The sequence below is a fragment of the Triticum urartu genome, chromosome 5 (assembly GCF_003073215.2).
Source record: "Triticum urartu cultivar G1812 chromosome 5, Tu2.1, whole genome shotgun sequence".
Classification (NCBI taxonomy): domain Eukaryota; kingdom Viridiplantae; phylum Streptophyta; class Magnoliopsida; order Poales; family Poaceae; genus Triticum; species Triticum urartu.
Genome location: NC_053026.1, coordinates 75,844,723 through 75,864,627, shown reverse-complemented (window position 1 = coordinate 75,864,627; position 19,905 = coordinate 75,844,723). Strand labels below are relative to the sequence as shown.

The 19,905-nt window shown below is 42.6% G+C and overlaps 1 protein-coding gene across 1 annotated transcript; it reads right to left on the bottom strand.

Moving 5' to 3' along the window:
* Positions 1 to 5,140: 5,140 nt before the first annotated feature.
* LOC125507965 (kinesin-like protein KIN-12F) lies at positions 5,141 to 19,127 on the bottom strand. Its single transcript, XM_048672508.1, has 38 exons — positions 18,686 to 19,127; positions 17,972 to 18,590; positions 17,377 to 17,532; positions 17,213 to 17,296; positions 17,015 to 17,134; positions 16,793 to 16,906; positions 16,609 to 16,701; positions 16,349 to 16,509; positions 16,191 to 16,265; positions 16,006 to 16,093; positions 15,859 to 15,917; positions 15,703 to 15,766; positions 15,549 to 15,614; positions 15,288 to 15,470; positions 15,086 to 15,190; positions 14,759 to 14,994; positions 14,616 to 14,685; positions 14,472 to 14,537; positions 14,335 to 14,388; positions 14,147 to 14,226; positions 13,997 to 14,066; positions 11,690 to 13,864; positions 11,200 to 11,538; positions 8,321 to 10,681; positions 8,125 to 8,232; positions 7,879 to 8,039; positions 7,610 to 7,697; positions 7,406 to 7,480; positions 7,085 to 7,318; positions 6,908 to 7,006; positions 6,740 to 6,811; positions 6,603 to 6,661; positions 6,408 to 6,519; positions 6,195 to 6,305; positions 5,933 to 6,103; positions 5,786 to 5,851; positions 5,567 to 5,686; positions 5,141 to 5,480 (listed from the first exon to the last, which is right to left on the bottom strand). Exons 2-38 carry the CDS (start codon positions 18,587 to 18,589, stop codon positions 5,349 to 5,351), a joined length of 9,045 nt encoding a protein of 3,014 aa, XP_048528465.1. The 5' UTR covers position 18,590; positions 18,686 to 19,127; the 3' UTR covers positions 5,141 to 5,348.
* Between the last annotated feature and the right edge of the window lie 778 nt (positions 19,128 to 19,905).

Sequence of the window (19,905 nt, the reverse complement as noted above, 5' to 3'; positions counted from 1 at the left end):
CCGAGATCATTGCTCTCACCAGCTGACATGTTGGGTCCACCATGTGAAGACAGTTAAGAACGCTCACATCACTCCCATCGAGCATTGAATAATTATGCCCTGACCAAAGGGACCCACCGGGCGCACGACCCAGTCAAAATCACGAGCAAAATTCAAAACTATACACCTCAAAGGGTGTTTGTTTCCAGGGACTTATTGGTTTAGGGACTTAAAAAAGTCCCTATAAGTCCCATCTAAACCAAACAGGGGGGACTTATAGGGACTTAAAGTGGTGATTTGAGACTTATCAAAAAAGACTCGCAGGGAGGAACTTATAGGGACTTTTCCATCGATTACCCCTGCCCCGCACCTACCTTATCGCTTCCCCACATCGCTCCTTCCCCGCATCCCCGCTTCGCTCCTTCCCCGCACCCTGCTCCAATCGCTGTCGTCGCCAGTTGTGCCCTGAACCGCCGCTGCCATGGCCGACGATGAGGAGGACCGGATCCCCTTCTTCTCTCAGTTCCCCTTGCATCATTAGGCATCCCAGGGCTCATCCGCCGGCGGAAATCTTGGGGAAGGGGGGGAGGGGATTCTTGGATCTCAACAGCAACGTCAACGACTACCCGGAGGGATCGTACCAGCAACTCCTCCTCGACCAGTCGGCCGGTCATGGTCTTCCTCCTATTGGACCTGGTCGTGGGAGGCCCGTGTCCTACAACCTCTTGAGCACTGTGTTGGTTTTCCCTTGAAGAGGAAAGGGTGATGATGCAAAGTAGCGTAAGTATTTCCCTCAGTTTTTGAGAACCAAGGTATCAATCCAGTAGGAGACCATGTGCGAGTCACCTCGTACCTACACAAACAAATAAGAACCTCGCAACCAACGCGATAAAGGGGTTGTCAATCCCTTCACGACCACTTGCAAGGGTGAGATCTGATAGAGATGATAAGATAATATTTTTTGGTATTTTTATGATAAAGATTGAAATATAAAGATTGCAAGATAAATAGATTGGAAACTTATATATAAAAGATAGACCCGGGGGTCATAGGTTTCATTAGTGGATTCTCTCAAGATAGCATAAGTATTACGGTGGGTGAACAAATTACTGTCGAGCAAATTGATAGAAAAACGAATAATTATGAGAATATCTAGGCATGATCATGTATATAGGCATCACGTCCGTGACAAGTAGACCGACACCTGCCTGCATCTACTACTATTACTCCACACATCGACCGCTATCCAGCATGCATCTAAAGTATTAAGTTCATAAGAACAGAGTAACGCATTAGGTAAGATGACACGATGTAGAGGGATAAACTCAAGCAATATGATATAAACCTCATCTTTTTATTCTCGATGGCAACAATACAATACGTGTTGTTTCCATTTTTGTCACTGGGATCGAGCACTGCAGGATTGAACCCAAAGCTAAGCATTTCTCCCATTGCAAGAACGATCAATCTAGTAGGCCAAACCAAACTGATAATTCGAAGAGACTTGCAAAGATAACCAATCATACATAAAAGATTTCAAAGAAAAATCAAATATTGTTCATAGATAGACCGATCATAAACCCACAATTCATCGGATCTCGACAAACACACCACAAAAAGAGTTACATCGAATAGATCTCCAAGAAGATCGAGGAGTACTTTGTATTGAGATCCAAAGAGAGAGAAGAAGCTATCTAGCTAATAACTATGGACCCGAAGGTCTGAAGTAAACTACTCACACATCACCGGGGAGGCCATGGAGTTGATGTAGAGGCCCTCCGTGATCGATGCCCCCTTCGGCGGAGCTCCGGAAAAGGCCCCAAGATGGGATCTCTTGGGTACAGAAGGTTGCGGCGGTGGAAATAGGGTTTCGTGGTGCTCCTGGTTGTTCTCAGGGTATATGAGTATATATAGGAGGAAGACGTAGGTCGGTTGAGCCACGGGGGGGCCATGAGGGGGGAGGGCGCGCCCCCCTGCCTCATGGACTCCTCGTTTGTTTCTTGACATCCACTCCAAGTCCTCTGGATCGCGTTTGTTCCAAAAATAACTTTCCCGAAGGTTTCATTCCGTTTGGATTCTGTTTGATATTCCTTTTCCGCGAAACACTGAAATAGGCAAAAAAACAGCAATTTGCACTAGGCCTTGGGTTAGTAGGTTAGTCCCAAAAATAATATAAAAGTGTAAAATAAAGCCCATTAACATCCAACACAGATAATATGATAGCATGGAACAATCAAAAATTATAGATATGTTGGAGACGTATCATGTCCCAGGGCGGAGGAGGCCGCACCCGGTCTCTGAACAACGGAGGTCGAGCCGGCTCTCACCTGCGTCCGCTCGTCGCCCCGGGCGCAGCTGCCGTTGAGGGAGGCTTCATAGGGCGTGGGAGGACCGTGTCCCAGGTCACCGGACGCGGTGTAGGTCGAGCCCATGGGTCCTCATTGGCCGATAGTAGAGGAAAAGCTGCGGGGAAGTTACGTGTTTCGTCAACTGCTGCGTCTTCAGAAGATGTTGATGAGAATGAAGGCTTTGAAGATGAAGATGACAACAATGCTTTTGGAGAGGTAAATTTCTGATTGGTATACATAGTTAGCTTTCTGTCACAGGGTGCAAATTCATCTTCTTTTTGTGCTAGTTAATTGTGTGTACAATGGTATACCTTGGTGTAGAATTTGAACCAGCTTGATTCTACTTTTGTTTCAATTGTGTACTTGTTATTTTTTTGTTTAGAAAAATATTGCCAAGGCTGATTGGACAGATGAGCATATTACTGTATTTTGTAACATCGCCTGTGAGGAAGCTATGGATGGGCACTGTGTGAATGGTGTTTGGACAAGTAGAGCCTACAATAACATGAAAAAAAAAATTTATTAGCGTGCTGGCCTCCTCCATACTACCAAGCAATTCAAAAATTGCACAACTAGACTCGAGAGCTACTATACTGCTTGGGTGTGATTGGGGCAGCAAACTGGTTGTGGCCGAACTGGAGATGGAGCTATAACCGCATCAAATGAGTGGTGGGAAAAAATAATTAAGGTACATACATTATTTTGTAAATTACATCTGAATTGCTCACACTTGGTTACATTATTTAGCCTTGTCCTAATTACCTAACTAATGTTGCAGGAGAGACCAGATGTCAGAAAACTCAAGGGTGGCAATCCTGAGTATTTGGATATGCTAATAGAGCTATTTCAAGGTGTCGCAGTTGATGGATCATCAGCTTATGTGCCCATAGATGAAGATGAAGAAGAATATGATGTTGCCGATGATGGAAATGAGCAGAGTCCAATGAGCACCACCAGCAGGAAGAGGGGAAGCAGCGGCGGTGAACAATCAGCTTCAAGCCCAGGCAAGAAACACAAGAGCCCAATGGTGAAACTAATGACAGGGCTCATAAATACTATGAATAGTGAGAACACTTCTGACATGATCACTGAATATGCAAACAAAAGCCAGGAAGCAAAGGACAAGGCAAAAGAGAAGAAATCAAACAACACTAAGGAATCCATTACTCATTGTCAACTGTTGGCAGTTCAATGTGGTGCAGAAGAAACAAGTGTTGAGTACTTCATGGCAACTCAACTGTTTGCAGATGAGGCAAACAGAGTCATATTTGAGAACATTTCAAGTAATGAGGCTAGACTGGCTTGGTTGAAGAGGTGGTGCATGATGAAGAAGTTGTACTAGTGTACTAGTGATCTTGTTTGTCCTTTTTCTAATATATGTAATGGACCTGTACTGTGTGACCTTGTTAAATGATCATAGCATGTTAGTGTGTTTCATAATGTTTGCATGTACTAATGTTTTCAATTTGAAGAGGTGATGCATGATGAAGAAGTTGTACTAATATTTGCATGTTTCAGGATGATGACAGCAGTGTTGATGGAATCAGCAGTGATGATGTGAGCAGCAGTGATGATGAAGCACTGATGTTGTTCATGCACCAAAAAAGGAAGAGAAGAATAATGCAGATGGCCTGCATGATTGGTATGTATTACTTGAACTCTTACTGTAACAAAGGGCCTAGAAGAGTACCAATAGAGTCTGGGCATGATTGGGTTATGACAACACTAGGCAACGAAACTACCTGTTACAACATGTTTAGCATAGGAATAGACATAAGGAGAAGAGTCAGAATGTGATGTGTGTGTGTGACTTTGATATGAGATTCACATTTGTCCTAGCTAGATGGCCAGGATCAGTGCATGACATGAGGGTCTTCAATGATGCCTGATCCAGATTTGGTGACAAGTTTTCAAAACCACCACCTAATAAGTTCTATCTTGTGGACTCAGGGTACCCAAATAGACCGGGTTATCTTGCACCATACAAGGGTTTAACCTATCATTTCCAGGAGTACCGTGATGGCACAATGCCTAGAGGAAAAAAGGAACACTTCAATTTCACCCATTCTTCACTTAGAAATGTCATCGAGAGGTGTTTTGGAGTCCTGAAGAACAAGTGGAGGATTTTGTTTCACTTGCCTAGTTATCCACAACAGAAACAAAGCAAAATCATTGTGGCTTGCATTGCACTGCACAATTTTATTAGACAAAGTCAACTAGCCGATATAGATTTCGACTTGTGTGATCAAGATGAAAACTATGTACCATTGTCTATGCCAACGACTACAACAAATGAGATGGACAGTGCTGCTATGAATCAATTCAGAGCTTGGGTCGCTGATGGGTTGTGGTCCTTGAAACAACAATGATATGAACAAGTGTTCTTTGCTTATGTAATCTCTGTTATCTCGATTGTTATGTAATCTCTCTTATTTCGGTTGTTATGAACAAGTGTTAATTCATTTGTATGAACAAGTGTTATTTCGGTTGTCACTATTCTGTAATTCGATTGTATGAACAAGGGTTATGAATAAGTGTTTTATTACTAGGGGTAACATGGTCTTTTAGCATGTCATTTAATAACCTCTAGCCCATGATAAATCCCTGTAAACAAACAGGTAGGGACTCAGGACTTATAAATTGGGACTTAAAAAAGTCCTAGGACTTATGAAACAAACAGGGCCTCAATCAACCATGAGAGCTCCGACTCTTAGGAGCTCCAAAATCCAAAATGTACGCGTGAGTCAAAATCGTGAGCTTGCCCGCAGCAGCATAGAGCCAAACACAGACAAAATATAAGCTCACAGACGATATGACACATAAAGAATGGTTGCAGTGGATTTCATTAATGGAATGTACATCGTTCAGCTGCAGATGAACAGGTACAACATCGGCAATGGAGATTGCTAGATTCCCATCCTCCCTTCAACTGTACTAGGAGATGCGTAAGGCCTACAGATAGGTGTTAGCTGATGACTAACCAGTACTAACAAACTACGTATTATGTACACTTGTTTTGCCTCATCGGAAAGACGAAATGCTCGGAGATCTGCACAAGCTTGGCGATCTGGAGCTCTCGTTCGCCCCCGAGCTCATAGAGGACGAGTCGCTCCGGAGACTGTTTAGTCGAGCTTTTTCATGCAGTAGTTTGCACTGCAGAAGGTGATTTTTTTTTTCGTTGTCAGTAAATAACAAGATTTAATTAGGTCGTTTCGAAAATGGTTTTCGCACCATCGCACCTTTATTCGAAGATCTTCAACCTCACTCTCCAAGGAAGAAATGCAGCACTGGAGTTGATTTAGGGCTTCCATTGCTTTCAGAAGACTCGTTTCAGATTCATGGTTTCTAACTCCAGCTACCTGTAGCAACAGTAAGGTTCATGTTTGGTCATGTAATGTGGCAAGCTCACATCAACCACATGAGGACGCTGCTTTTCCTCTTAGCAGAAATACCCATACCTTCAGAACACTGGTACACAAACTCGATAGATTTTCTGCGAGTTTGCTTCTATCTTGTTCACTTTCCTGTTGACATGTAAACAAGCAGAATATCAGTGCCCTTGTACACACCATAATGCTTTACAGATGGAAACAAAGTACACGCACCTCTAGTTTCTTCCTCAAAAGCTCTTCCTCTTCAATCTGCTGATGTGGATCTTTTCCATCCGAGACCATGTAGCGGGCAAGCTTTTCTTTTGTGCGGGTAACAATGGCCCCTAGCTGCTGCAGCTTTGCACTTAGTTCTTCATTCTGCTTTTTCAGAAGGATATTCTCTTCCTATCGAGAAGTAAAAAATGCACGGAAGATGATCAGACGCTGAAACAGCAATGTTCAGAAATAACAAACAAGATGTAGAAGTACTGGATACCTTAGTTTTGACATGGTGATTAATTCGCAGCTGGAGATTCTGTTGTCTGGTAAGCTTCTTTACTTCATCTTCAAGATTAGAAATGATCGTTTTGTAGTTTGCATTCTCAGCCTACAATATACCAGCCTATTAATATAACAAACAAACATTTACCATAGCAACAGAGAAAGAAATATGTGTTTTCCTTTCTAGTGGAAACCTTAATTGTCATACCTTCAGCAAGTCAACTTCAGCTACCATAAAATGTTCCTTTTGCCGTAATTGCTCTACAGTAATACGGGCAGCTCCAAGTTCTGATTGTCTTTGGTTAATTTCATCAATCCAACTGTTGCAAAAACATTCACATGTATATCATATAACCTATTATTGAGATTATAAGGAGGTCATAGTAGATGGAAAAGTATCTACCTCTGTCTCTCTTCAATGAATTCATCAAGCTGCTGCTTCAACTTCATCAGCTCATTGGACTGATAAATACTTAGTTTTAAACACAGTTCAAGAGATAAGACAAGTTGCAAGAAAATTTTAGGTACTGTGGCAGTTACCTCTTTAGATTCTTCAGTTTGATAAGCAACTGACTCTTTTGTGCTCATCTTTTGCTGTTTGTCAACTAGTGTCTACAATACAATAGGAACATGTTTACAAAACATAAGTGGTTTAGATGCATACATTGGAATATATAAATTTAGAACTAAGCGAATATGCATTCCTACCGCCCAAGTTGTCATGTTCATCTTAACCCCCAACATATCACGAATCACATCATGTGTCATACTTTCTGTTGTAGCTAATTTCGCATTCAACATGAATATCTACATAGAAAAAAGGTAAGTTAGTAAAACTACAAAACAGAATCGACAGAATAAAGTGTTCTTTAAGAGAAATCTCACCTCCCTTTGTCGACTAGCTGCTATGCCCTCGAGTTCCACAATACGTTGCTTTGCAGCAGTAAGTTCTTCATCTTTCTCAGAATTCACTTGTTGTACAAAGCCCAATCCAATACATTTAAATGGGGAGCCTGAACCTCGAGGTTTCAAGCTAATCTTCTCCGGTCTCATGGAGCAAGCATTTGTTGATGGGTTGTCAGTATTAACCTGATGTGCCATAGCCTCTAGCTCTATGAACTAACCAGATCATTTTTCATTAGCATCCTTGAAAATTGTTGCTAATTTCACTTCATGAAACTAAATCAGACAAATGAGACTGCTTACCTTCTGCTTATATTCACGTGCTGCTGCCTCAGCATGTAAGTTTAGCTCAGATATGTGTGACTTGCATTGAGCAATCTATAAGAATAAGAGAGCACATAGCAAACCCATCAATATTTCGATAACACCTGGATGATAGCAGATGACCATAGTCTGAAGTCTGAACAACTAAAATATTTCTAAAATGATTAGAGAATATATTATTACCTCTGATTCCTTTTCAGCAACCTCCTTTTGAAGCATTTTGATACTCTCCTGAGCACTTAGTAGCTCGGTATGTATCTCTCTTGGGTGCCTGCAGGAGAAAGTTAAGCCAAGTGTTATCTTTTTCTAAGAACCATGGCAGGAGCTCTGCTTTTCATCAAGAAAAAAAAACAGGGAAACGAATGTGAAACAAGACAGTAGGCTCAAACACCTAACAAATGAACTAACAACTGCAAAATTTGTGACTGGTAAAAAATAGTAATCTTGCAAACCTGAATGAGTCAGTTGAATCAACCATTCCATCTTCCCCAAAGCTCTTTAGTTTCCCAGATGATGGTACAGACGACATTTGGTGCCTGACTCTCTGCAGCTCCACTTCTAATTCTTCTCTCTGTATTCTCTGTCGTTCCGCTTCATCCTTGATGTTGCCCACCTTAAGAGAAATAACCAGTGCTATTGTTACAAGAAGTTACTGCAGTAAGTAAGAATCAACACTGAAATAGAAGTAGACAGCTCACCTGGTTCTCCAGAGCAAATATGGTACTCTCGAGCTCCTCAATTGACCTCTCCAATAGCTTGACTTCTTCATCCTTCTCTTCAGCATATGTCTTCCTTTCATCTGCTATCTGTAGAAGTACAACAGAAGGGTTATACAAGAAGAATAACACAAGCAATATTAAGAGAGAAAAACAATAATCAAGTAGGTAGCTGAACCTGTCGGGCCTCCGTAGCAATTGCTTCACTTTCTTCTGCCACTGCCTGAGCCATCTCCAGCTTCTCTCTCAAGAGAAGCACCTGAGAGTCACAGTATTGCTTCTCATCCGAGAGCTTGGAGAAGTTATTTTGTAAATTTTGAAGGAAGCTGTTCCTTTCATCAAGTAAATTTCTCAGCTCAATCAACTCTTCTTCCATTCTTTCAGTGGCATTACTTTTATGGGCTAACTCCTCTTTCATAGAGTAACCGATCTGTTCAATATGATTGAGCTGAGATCTCAACTCAGTGTTTTCCATAGAAACTGCATTTAGTTCACCAACTGTACTTGCTAGCTGCTCCTCTAGCACCAAAATCTTTTCATTACTCTTCATGACTTGAGCTTCTAGTAGTTGGCTTCCAGAAACAAGATTATCAAGATCATGTGATTTAGAAGCAACCTCATGTTCTAATGAGGTGATTGCTTCAGTCAACTCAATAAGTTGATCTGCTTGATCTTTTGCAACCGACGCTGACTCCTGTAATAGGCTAAGATCAAATGATAAGCCCTTTGCCAATTCATCTTTCCTTGCTAATTCAGACTGTAGAAAGGAATTATGGGTGCTCAACTCCTCAACAGACAATTGAACCAAGTTTAAGTCATTGGAGAACTTCATCACTGTGGTCAATTGCTCATCAATGTGTTTTTGCACTTCTGTGTTAATTTGATCCAAATATGCTTGGAAGGAGAATGATAACTTCTCCATATCAATATTAGAAACCAAATGAAACATCCTCTGGTCCTTGCACAGAATATCCAGCTTTTCATGTTTCAGTAAATCATTCTCGGACCTCAAAGCATTTTCTCTTGAAATTCCAAGTTCAGTGACCTCAGCTTTCAACTCAAGCTCTTTACATAAGGCTGCATGGGAGCATTGCAACTCCATCAGAGCTTTGGCTTTCCCATCTAGATCTGTTTGCAAGGATTTGATGTTGGACTCCAAGGAATCAACTACATATCGAAGTTTTGAATTTTCCTCACGCGTTGCAAGTAGGCTTTCCATAACTTCATCCTTGTTCCGCTTTAGGTTCTCCAAATCAATCCTTGTATTACTGTTCTCCTCGTGTAAAGCATAAATTGCAAGACTACCCAAATCCTGGTCAACTTTCCACAGAGTTGCTTCTGTCTTCAATCCTTCAAGTACTTCGGTAAACATAAGATTTTGTGTTTGCAGTTGTATTTTTTCTTGCTCCACTTCTGAAGCCAAAACAATAAATTCAATATCACTTGCAATTGCATTGATCATGATCGAATCATGGTGGCAGTTTACAAACCAACTGCACAACTCATATTCATTACATCCTTTCATATCCTTTGCAGGTATAGCACTGTTCACTTCAGGCAGACTCAGAACCTCAAGCATTGTGTCCTTCAACATTCCATTGAGAAACAAAGCCTCATCCAGTTGGTTGTGCAGCTCTTCCTTTTCTTTGGATTCAGCTGCCAAAGAACTCCTGTTGGTAGCATCAATCTCTTTAGTCAACACAGATAGCTCGTTATAAATGAAATCTGACCGTGCCAACATTGCTTCTTCTTGTGCTTGCAAATGCAGAATTTTCTTCCCGAAAGAATCCAGTCTTGAGCTCAGTTCAGTTGCTTCTTGTTCCTTCTTTGCAACACGACCAAAACTGTGGTTGATGTCAAGTAGTAATTTTCCTTTGAGAACACTACACATCTCCAGTTCATTTTTTGCTTTATCATTGTGCTGTCTCAGAGTAGATATCAAAGAATTAGATTCGCAGATCCCGCGCTGAAGGAAACCATTTTCTGCATGCAGCCCAGTAATTCTCTCCAACAAAATCCCCATATGGCAGAGGTGCAACACAGACACAGCACAATCTTTTCCAATTATCTCTAACCAGTTCTCCTCCAACCAAGTTCTTGCCAACTCTGTGAACTGCCAAAGTTTTGACTTCATCCATTTAACATCTGAAGAAACAAACTCAAGGTTCTCCGATAGCAAATTCTTCAGACATCTGATGCCATCTTCCAGTTCAAGAGCTACCTCATTTGCTTCAAGCAGGCTTGATTCGAATTTATTTTCCATATCCAGGTAATATTGTCCCTTCACATCCAGCATCATCTTCAAACTACTGACCTCGTTTAGCAAGTCATTCTTTTCAACAATATAAGAAGATTCCTTTTGTTTGTACTTCTCTGCTTGGAGTTTTGCATTTTCATTCGCTTCCACCAGTGCCTTGACTGTAGAGTCTGCATCAGCTATAGTTGCCTGCGCATCTTGAAACTTGGCTATAAGAGTAAAAGCCTCAAATGATTTCTGCTGTGCAAGAACTTTGGTCTCTGAGAGCTCAGCTTCAAGTGCCTGAAAGAATGATCATAGTTGAAAACAAGGGATCAAGGTTAACCAACTCAAGAAATTAAATGTAACTCAGCTGCTTCTACATAAAAAATAAATAACAAAACCCATCATGCCTTTGCAGGGCAGAAGTATAGTGGTGCATTGACTCAAGCAGATGCACCTTCACATAATCCACATTTCATCACTCGGTAAAAGATTTTTCTATCTACCGATGCATTGAGATGCAAAACTTTTGAAATTTCTCAAAAAGAATCCACATGACTATTACTTCTTGCAAATTAATACCCCCTGCATGTACATTTTGGGTAAGAGCCTTGTTACTGGAAACATAAACAGGTCTACTGTATTATTTATCTCCTGGCGAGGAGGTAGAAACAAGTCTACTGCCAATGCTCATATTATTTTACAAACCCAATTGAAGCCTAGTCTGCTTTTCTGAAAACCAACAGAAGATATACAGAAAAAGGTTTTCAATGGATGCCTAATGGCCTTTAACGATGTTGGGTATTTAAAAGTGGTACCTCTATCTCTTTATGCCATGAAACAAGTGATGTTGCAGCGTCATTGTCCTTTCCCTGCATCTTTATTTCCAGTTCTTCCACTCTCGCTTCATAGCGCGTCTGTTGATCAATCATCTGTGACTTCAATTGAAGGACCTCAGAATTTAGATCTTGGACAGTTCTTCGACTCTGGAGAAGGCATCCTTTCACATTTTCCTTTTCTTGCAGAAGCTTGGCCATCTGAGACTGCAGCGTCTGTAATTTATAAACTGCAGACTCCATCTCCTTACTAAGTTGGCAAAGGGCGTCAGCATTGCACTGCTCTCCAGCTTCAAGGGCTCCGAATGTTTTAAGTTCATCCTAAAGCATGGAGTAAAATAAGGTCATGCCATGAATTTATAAAGACCGACACTCTTAATGGATACAGATCGATTAACAGTAGGAACTTACTGACATAAATAGTAGATTGTTTGGTTCACCTTGATACCAAATAACAAGAGCATTATCTTACCCGATCCTCCAAATTCAAGTCTGAATTTTGACAAACAACTTCTTCAGGGTCCACAGAAAAGCTTGACTCCAATGTATTGAATCCAACACCAAACTCATGTATAATACCCTTTGCCTTCAGAACATCTGATAACATTCTTAACAGAATGGTATTTTCTTCATTTTTTAGCTTCTCAAATGTCTGCTCCTTGTCCTTGATCTGACTCAACGAATGAGCTATGTGTATCTTTGACTGGTCTAATTGAGTCTTGAGCTGATGAATCTCTTCTACCATCCCCCTCAGTGATGATTCATAGCTTTGTTCAAGAACCTCCTTCTGCACAAATGTTCTAATGGATTCATCCAACAAAAGCTCTAGTCTCTGGTTCACCTGTCCTTGTTCAGATACTTGAGATCTTAAAAGAGCAATAGCTTTTTCTTGATCATTCCTTTCATGTTGATGCATCTCATTTATTGCCTCCATTGCTCCTCTTAAGGACCTTAACTTCAGGTCCAAGTCGCATTTTATATCATCTGCCTCTTTCAACCGGCTTTGGAGCTCTTCGAGTAACTTCTCTCTGCCAGATATACCCTGACACATCTTCTGGACTTGATCCTCAACCCATCTTCTTTGAGAAAAGGACTCCGAAATAAAGGCAACCTGGTCAGAAGCTTCATCAAGAGAAGCATTTCCCTCAACGAGAAAGCTTCCAATGTCAGCAGCTAATCTGTCCCAGTCATGGGTCAGGAGCTGAATTTCCTTTTCTTTTTCCTCAGTTAGTGCAGAAAAACTTTCATTCTCTTTCATCACCTGAAGTAGCCTATCATTCAACTGTTTCCTTTCCTGTTGAAGCTCATCTAAGCTTTGGTTGGCCAACAACTCATTCTTGTTACTAGCATCGAACTGTTGTTGGAGCGATAGAAACTCTTCTTGTAAGCTCTCCCAGTCATTGGTCAAAAGCTGAATTTTATTTTCTTTTTCCTCAATTAGTTGAGAAAAGCTTCCATTCTCTTTCATCACCTCAAGTAGCCTGTCATTCAACTCTTTCCTTTCCAGTTGAAGCTCATCCAGGCTTTGTTTGGCCGATAACTCATATTTGTTACTAGCATCTAGCTGTTGTTGGAGAGATGAAAGCTCTTCACGTAAGCTCTCCCAGTCATTGGTCAACAGCTGAATTTTCTTTTCTTTTCCCTCAATTAGTTCAGCAAATCTTTCATTTTCTTCCATCACCTCAAGTAGCCTATCATTCAACTGCTTCCTTTCCAGTTGGAGCTCGGCTAAGCTTTGTTTGGCCAACAACTCATTTTTGTTACTAGCATCCAACTGTTGTTGGAGCGCTATGAGATCTTCTTGTAAGCTCTCCCAGCCACTGGTCAAAAGCTGAATTTTCTTTTCTTTTTCCTTAGTTAGTTCAGAAAGGCTTTCATTCTCTTTCATCACCTCAAATAGCCTGTCATTCAACTCTTTCCTTTCCAGTTGAAGCTCATCTAGGCTTTGTTTGGCCAACAATTCATTTTTGTTACTAGCATCTAACTGTTGTTGGAGCGACATAAGCTCTTCTTGTAAGCACATAATCACCTCAGTTGTTTCAACTTCAACCTGTCTACGGACTTCATCCATTTCTTGCTCCGCAGAACTATCAGACGCCTGATCTCTTTGGTACCTTGTATTTAAGTCATTTGCCTTCTCAAGTGAAGCTTGCATCCTTTTCAGCTTTCTCTGCAGAGGTGAATCTTCATTTTCAATACACTTCAAAAGTTGCATTTTGGGCTCTCCACTAGCCACCAGGCCCTGTCTACGGTGGTTGTCAATCTCAGTATTTAATCTTGAGATTTCTCTGCCTCTCTTTTTTAGAATCTCAAAGCTTTTCTGATTATTCTTTTTCAACTCATCTAGTTCATTTATCAACAAAATCTGCTGTGACTCAAGAGCTTCAATAACAGATCTTGCATCATTCAGTTCGCTTTCTATGGCATCACTCTGCTTGTAAGCTTGAAGGATACGTAAATTTGCTTCTTTCAGCTCATCACTTAAGGTATTAGTTCTTTCCTCGACCTCTCCACGGACTGTCCTCTCTTCTGCAAGAATTGTTTTAAGTATGTCCAACTCCAGCTGCAGGTTTAATATATCTTCTGTGTTGTCCATGAAAGCCTCATCACAACAATCTTCCATTTTTGCACGTGCATTGGAACAATACTGGTGTGTCCATAGAATAAAAAAAACATCATGTCAGGTTTTCTTATTTTCTCAATCAACATAACGGATAGCATGATTTCTGTAGAATATGAGAGCATGGATCAGATACTTCAGAGAAGCTATTGTTCATACCTCAAAATGGCATTCCTCCCTCTTTGTCATTTTGATGGTACTCAATTCTTTTTGCAGATCAGCTATTTCCCTGTGAAGCAATTTAACTGCTCAAAAACAGAAATTACAGCAAGGAAAACGCATGCTAGCTCTTATTGACTGCACAATTACCTAGTTAGTTTTTTATTTGATTCCAAGCAACCTTGTAGCTCACTCCTGCAGGTTTCCAGTTCTTGACAAGCTCTTTTCAACTGAAAAGGGATCGAGAACATTAACATATGGTGTGCTTGGCCGTTGCAGTTTCAATCAACATAACCATAAGCAAAGGATAAAATTATTGTCTAGAGGGGGATGGGTACCTCCTTAGGCAAAGTTCCGGGCTCACTTGCTAAACTAGAGCGATGTTCTGTGTCCTGAACATATGAATAAAGATGGAAGTATGAGCTAATTTGTTGAAAAAAAATCTCTGGGGAGAAAAGCTAATCAGGGATTAAACCTCAAACTTGGATGAAAGTTTATTTTGCTGCTCAGTTAACATCCTCCCCTCAAGCATTTGCACGACCTGTAAGGACAAGGAATGCTGATTAAAGAAACCCACTACAGCACTGGTAAGAATTACGAACTGAAGGTTAATATAGACCTGATTACGAATGTTGGAAACTTCATCCAACAGAACCTCCCTCTCCCCTTCGTTACAGAACTGCTGATACCTACAGATACATAATAAAACGTTTTAGTACAGTACAACAAATATGGGTGCATGTTGGTATAGAATATATATACCTCTTGAGTTGGCTTGATAAACGGATATTTTCTAGTGCAAAACGGGTTACTTCTGGATTTTTATCCACTTTTGCACGAAGCAACTCTATTTCTCGTGACAAAGTTTTGTTGTCTTCAAGTAGATATGATTCTGCTGGCAATTTGTTATGAACAAGAGCCTCCATCCTGTTAATCTTATCTTCTCGAAATTTCAACGTCATCTTAGCACACCTTGTATCCTCCTCTCGTTGAGAAACCTAAGATGTACCGAGAATCATTACAGGATGTCCCCTTAATAAATGTATAGATAGGTTTTACAACACTTGTTCGTTGTTGCTAAAAGGTTACCAATCGGTTCAACTGCTCAATTTCAGCTTCAAGTTGCTTTATAGTGGACTCTGCCATTGATTCTCTTCTCAAAGCTCCTGCTAGTGTTTCTTCCAGTGATCTCATCTGCAAGGTAATTTATTTATGAACAATTTTCACACAGAGAGACATAGAAGTGCACACACAGACAGAATTTAAGGGAATCCAGACAAAGGCAGATTACCTGCTTATTTGAAATTTTTAAATCTTCCAAAGACTTTATGCTTTGGGCGTCACTGTTATTTTCCTCATCCACACTCATGTGATCACTGCCATCATCAACATCACCTCCAGATCTTCCGCAAATATCAGTACTGAATGGTAAAGATCTAGTGACATGGTGACGCTTGAGGACAGCTAGCTCCTCCTGAAACAAGGACCATCTTTTAGTTTAGGGTGATGTTATATTGAACTGGAAGTGGGATTCAAATTCTGCAGACATTACCTTTAGGAGACGAATTTGATGCTGCAAAGCTAGAACATCTCCTGAAGCGTCTTCATTCACAACAGCCTTCAAATTTGAAGAGGTGAGAATTACAAATGGTTAGTCACCAAAGATATTTTGGAAATGAAAATTGACTTAAAGGGCAGATAATTACATTGTTTTGAATGAGCCTTGCACGCTGAGCAAACTTGAGGGTACTGAGTGTTTCATTGCCAGAACTATTTAAACACACACAGAAAAATATGAGGATACGAAAATGCATCTCAAGCTCTATCCAAGTTAGGTCGGATCTAAATCCAAAATTCATTACCACAATGAAGGGCTGACATTTGCGATGATCATGGTCTTGGAGTTTCCACCAAGAGAATCCTATATGTGAAAGTGGAAGTAGAATAATTACTACACTGCAAGGAACAACAATTATGAAAACAATAATATGTTATCTCAAGATTGCTACCTGGAGAAGAAACGTTAATCTTGAGTCTCTATAAGGAACATGCCTTTGCTTCCCGTTTGTAAGATCAACTAGACTCATTATCACAAGACTGCAATTCACAGTTCAGTTAAGGACACATGGATGAGTAATAGCAACACCATGTTCAGATAATTTTTCAACTAAAAGTCTGAGTGTTAGATACGAACCCCAGTGTTGATAACGATTTGTTAATATTAGCAGCTTCCTTCAGCCGCTCACCTTCAGCACCGGATGTTCTCTGCCTGTTTCAGGTAGATATATTAAGGAACTGATATTTCACTTAGCACAATAAACTGTGGCACAAGAGAGAATATTGTCTACCTACCTTTCTGACCCAGCAAGATCAACTAGGTTCAGTCTTGCAAACCGTAAGTTAGTTGTAGAATCTTTCTCCCACGTACTCTCGATAATACACGTGAACACACTGTGGGAGCGGCTACTCTCACGGTTCATATTTGTAGCAGCCACTTTCCTATTCATGGAGCCCTGAAATAGGTTTCAGGAAAGCCTGATTACTTCAAATTCATGGGCAGTATTGCCATGAGATATTCACAAGAAAAAATAAATCAAGAATAACTATATTACCTGCATCAAAAGTTTAATGATATCATTGACACAGCCAACTTCAAGTTCAGTCAGATTTTCTACGTATACTCCATTCCTTATATCTTCTCGGAGCTGCACATTAGGTTTCATGCTTAGTAAAATCACAAAAAATGGTGTTGCACTAATATGTCGTATTCACTTCAACAATAGCGTGAAAGCATACTGCAAGATTTGTGGACGAAGGGTCAAGAAGATCTGTAATTTGTTCATTGTAAATCTCAAGAAAAGAACACTTGCAGTTGTACTTGAGCTTTTCGTCCCTCCTGCTCTCTTCCTCCTACAGTTTTCGGTTGCACACATAACGGGTTCAAGATTAGCAGCATGATGAGATACTTGCTCATGCAGTAGACACTAACGAATATGTTATGCATGGGGAGTCTGTTACCGCTCTAATTCTCGCAAACAGGAACTCGAAAATGCGTGGTGTCATTCCACGTTCTGGACTAGGCCTCACTTCCAGATCACTAATTTCGCCAAGCATCGTGTATGTCTTTCCACTTCCAGTCTGCAAACAGTTAAAAGGTTTAAGAGCATGAACGCAATCCTCATGGTCAACAAATAAAACAACGACATTACGAACTACCTGCCCATATGCAAAGACACAGCTGTTGTATCCAGCCATACAGTTCTCAACCATTGGTAAGCCAGCAACACGGAAAAGTACTTCCTGGCAATTTCAAATTCATCCGTTAACCACAATCTGAGAAGTAGAATCAAAGCATGAAATCAAATCGTTTTCAAGCTGACCTGGTTCACTCCTTCACAGGCAACATGGTCAAATGTAAAACGGGTTTCTGGCTGACCAATCCATGTGATAGTCTGGGCACTTTCTTGTTTCAAACACCGATTATAACCATGCACAGTTTTCTCCGAGTTATTTAGAGGGCGGACACGGATAACAACCTGGAGAATAAACCACAAATGTAAATAAGGTGTAGGGTGGGTTTTTTCTGTATTTGGAATCATGTGGATGGTGAAGCTGACTCTCCAACACATGTACTGATTCACAATTTAAAGCTCACATGCATCATTCCTTGTCTTAAATGCAAACGGATAATTCCTCCCAAAAGTGAAAAGAGAAAGAATCTTATGGCAATCTACATAATTATTAACTGAGGAACATTTCTAGTTTTACGATTACCTAAGTCGGAAGAAAATTAGCAAAAGAGTAGCTCCTTTTTCCCCAGTTCATACGTTGAGATTCAGACTACCAAATGAAATTCTGTAATTATCAATCACTAGCCAGTGTACTACTTGAGCTAAATGATGAGTAGACACAATGTTATTTCCAAGCAATTAATCAATGGTTTCACTAGGCACCAACAAAAATCAGAGTGCATACCTGCACGTTATTGTCCATCCAGAAGGAGGGATCTTCCCGTAGTTCGAACTGGGGCACCTCCACAGAACTCACCACCGTGGCTGGCCCAGACGACACGGGCGCACCCCTGGCTGCCATTGAGCACCCCAACCCCGATCCTGGGCCCCGGGCACCACCGCTCGTCACCGGCCTCGGCCCGCTCAGCCCCACACTGTAAGCCGGCTTTGACACGCTCTTCGTGGGCGTGCTGTGCGTGGACCCGCCCTCGGAGGAGACCGCCGGCACGGCCTTACCGCGATGCGCACGGGGAGTGGTCATCGTGGTCGCGCCCATCCGCGGCGGCAGCTCCTCGGCGCGGGGCGGGGCCCACCCGAACCGGCTCCGCGCGGCGGCCTTCTCGGGGGTCCGGAACGGGAGCTTGGAGGGCGTGGGCGCCGGCGACTCCGGCTTCCGCTTCAGCCCCGACGCCTGCGGCTGGATGGCGAGGAGAGGGGGTCGGGACGCCCCCGCGTCGGACTCCGCAGAGCCACCGACGAGCGCTGGGGCCGAGCCGTCGCCCTGCGCGTTCTCGTCGTTGCCGGCCTCCGAGGCGGAGGCCCTCGCCGGGGTGCGGCGGGCGGCGCCGAGATCCCGCACCATTCTGCACGGACGCCACGGGCCTGGCTCAAACCCCCGGACCAGAAAACACAAAGCCCGAACGGGCCGAAGCCTTCCCGGAGAAGAAGCTGGACGCACCTGAGCCCGGAGGAGGCGGACGCGGATGTGGCGGCGGCGGTGGCGAGGAGCAGCGCGAGGCGGCGAATGGTGTAATGCAGTGCCGCCGCCGCAGCCTCTAGAGCCCTCTTCCGCGGGGGAGATCCAGGGTCGCCCGCGGCGGGCGGGAGATTTCGAAAATTGGGGGGAGAAAAACAAGAATCGAAACAGTCGACGTCGCTCCGGCGCAGGTCGCAGATCGCGTCGCCGCCCCCTCCGAATCGCCTGGCGGGGGAGCGCGAGGACCGGACCTACCTAGGGTTGCGCGGCGAGCCGCCGGACCGGCGAGCTGGGCCTAGTGCTCTCCGTTCTAGAAGGTTCTAGACCCCCTCTCTCACAAACACAAACTCGAGGCGGGGGGGAGGGGGAGGAAGGATTTGGGTTTGTGCGACTGCGAGGTGGCCGAGGAAGTGTGGGTGGGGTGGGGTAGGGTAGGGTAACGGGATGCGGGTCGGGGAGAATCCTTTCGAAATGGACGGCTGCGATGGGATCACGGGCGAGGCTGACCCCTCCCCCCGCTTGGAAGGGTTCGAAATTTGGAGACCGTTTTTCGGTGGAGGGCGACCGCCGCGTTTGAGGCTCGAAATGGCGATCGTGTTCTTTTTTCTCAGTGGTCCTACCACAGTGCTGATGCGCGAGGGGGTCTTAATTAGGGCATCCATCATACGTGATCGTGGATCCGCATCAATCAACAGGTAAAATGGTGAAAATGTTGAAGTGGGCTTGCCGGCTTGGTAGTATCAAACTTTTTTTCCAGGTGACCATGCGCGCGAACATCCTCGTCCATATAATAGTACTTGTGGAAAAAAAAAATTCAAAGTGGCCTATTGAGGAACATTGACAGCACACAACAAAGAAGTGCAAATCGTGCGGAATGCGTGGAAAGAAACAAACCTCCGCACCGTGAGACGTGAGGGGCATGAGAAGAGCATACATCAAGGTGACTCGCTTTGTCTTTGGAGATATCACATCGAGGCAATGGCTATCGAGCGAACCTGAAACAAAATCAAGATTAATACACATGTGTGTAGTTTGTCATCTAATGGGTTTCGGCATGTTTCACATATGAGCACTGCTATGCAGACGATGAAACAACACACTATCCACAGACTACTAGTCATGCACACCACTGGATTTCCTCCTTTTTGAATCTGTGTGGCTTAAGAAAAGTGTTGGGCACGGATCCTGCATGAAAGATCGTG

Bases quoted from the DNA above. Each gene is read 5' to 3' on its own strand.
- LOC125507965 (XM_048672508.1), bottom strand. From the start codon at position 18,589: ATGGTGCGGGATCTCGGCGCCGCCCGCCGCACCCCGGCGAGGGCCTCC. The intron at 13,865-13,996 runs GTATGAACAATA...TGGACACACCAG, and splicing joins GGGAGGAATGCCATTTTGAG to TATTGTTCCAATGCACGTGC. The intron at 10,682-11,199 runs GTACCACTTTTA...TCATTCTTTCAG, and splicing joins CATGGCATAAAGAGATAGAG to GCACTTGAAGCTGAGCTCTC.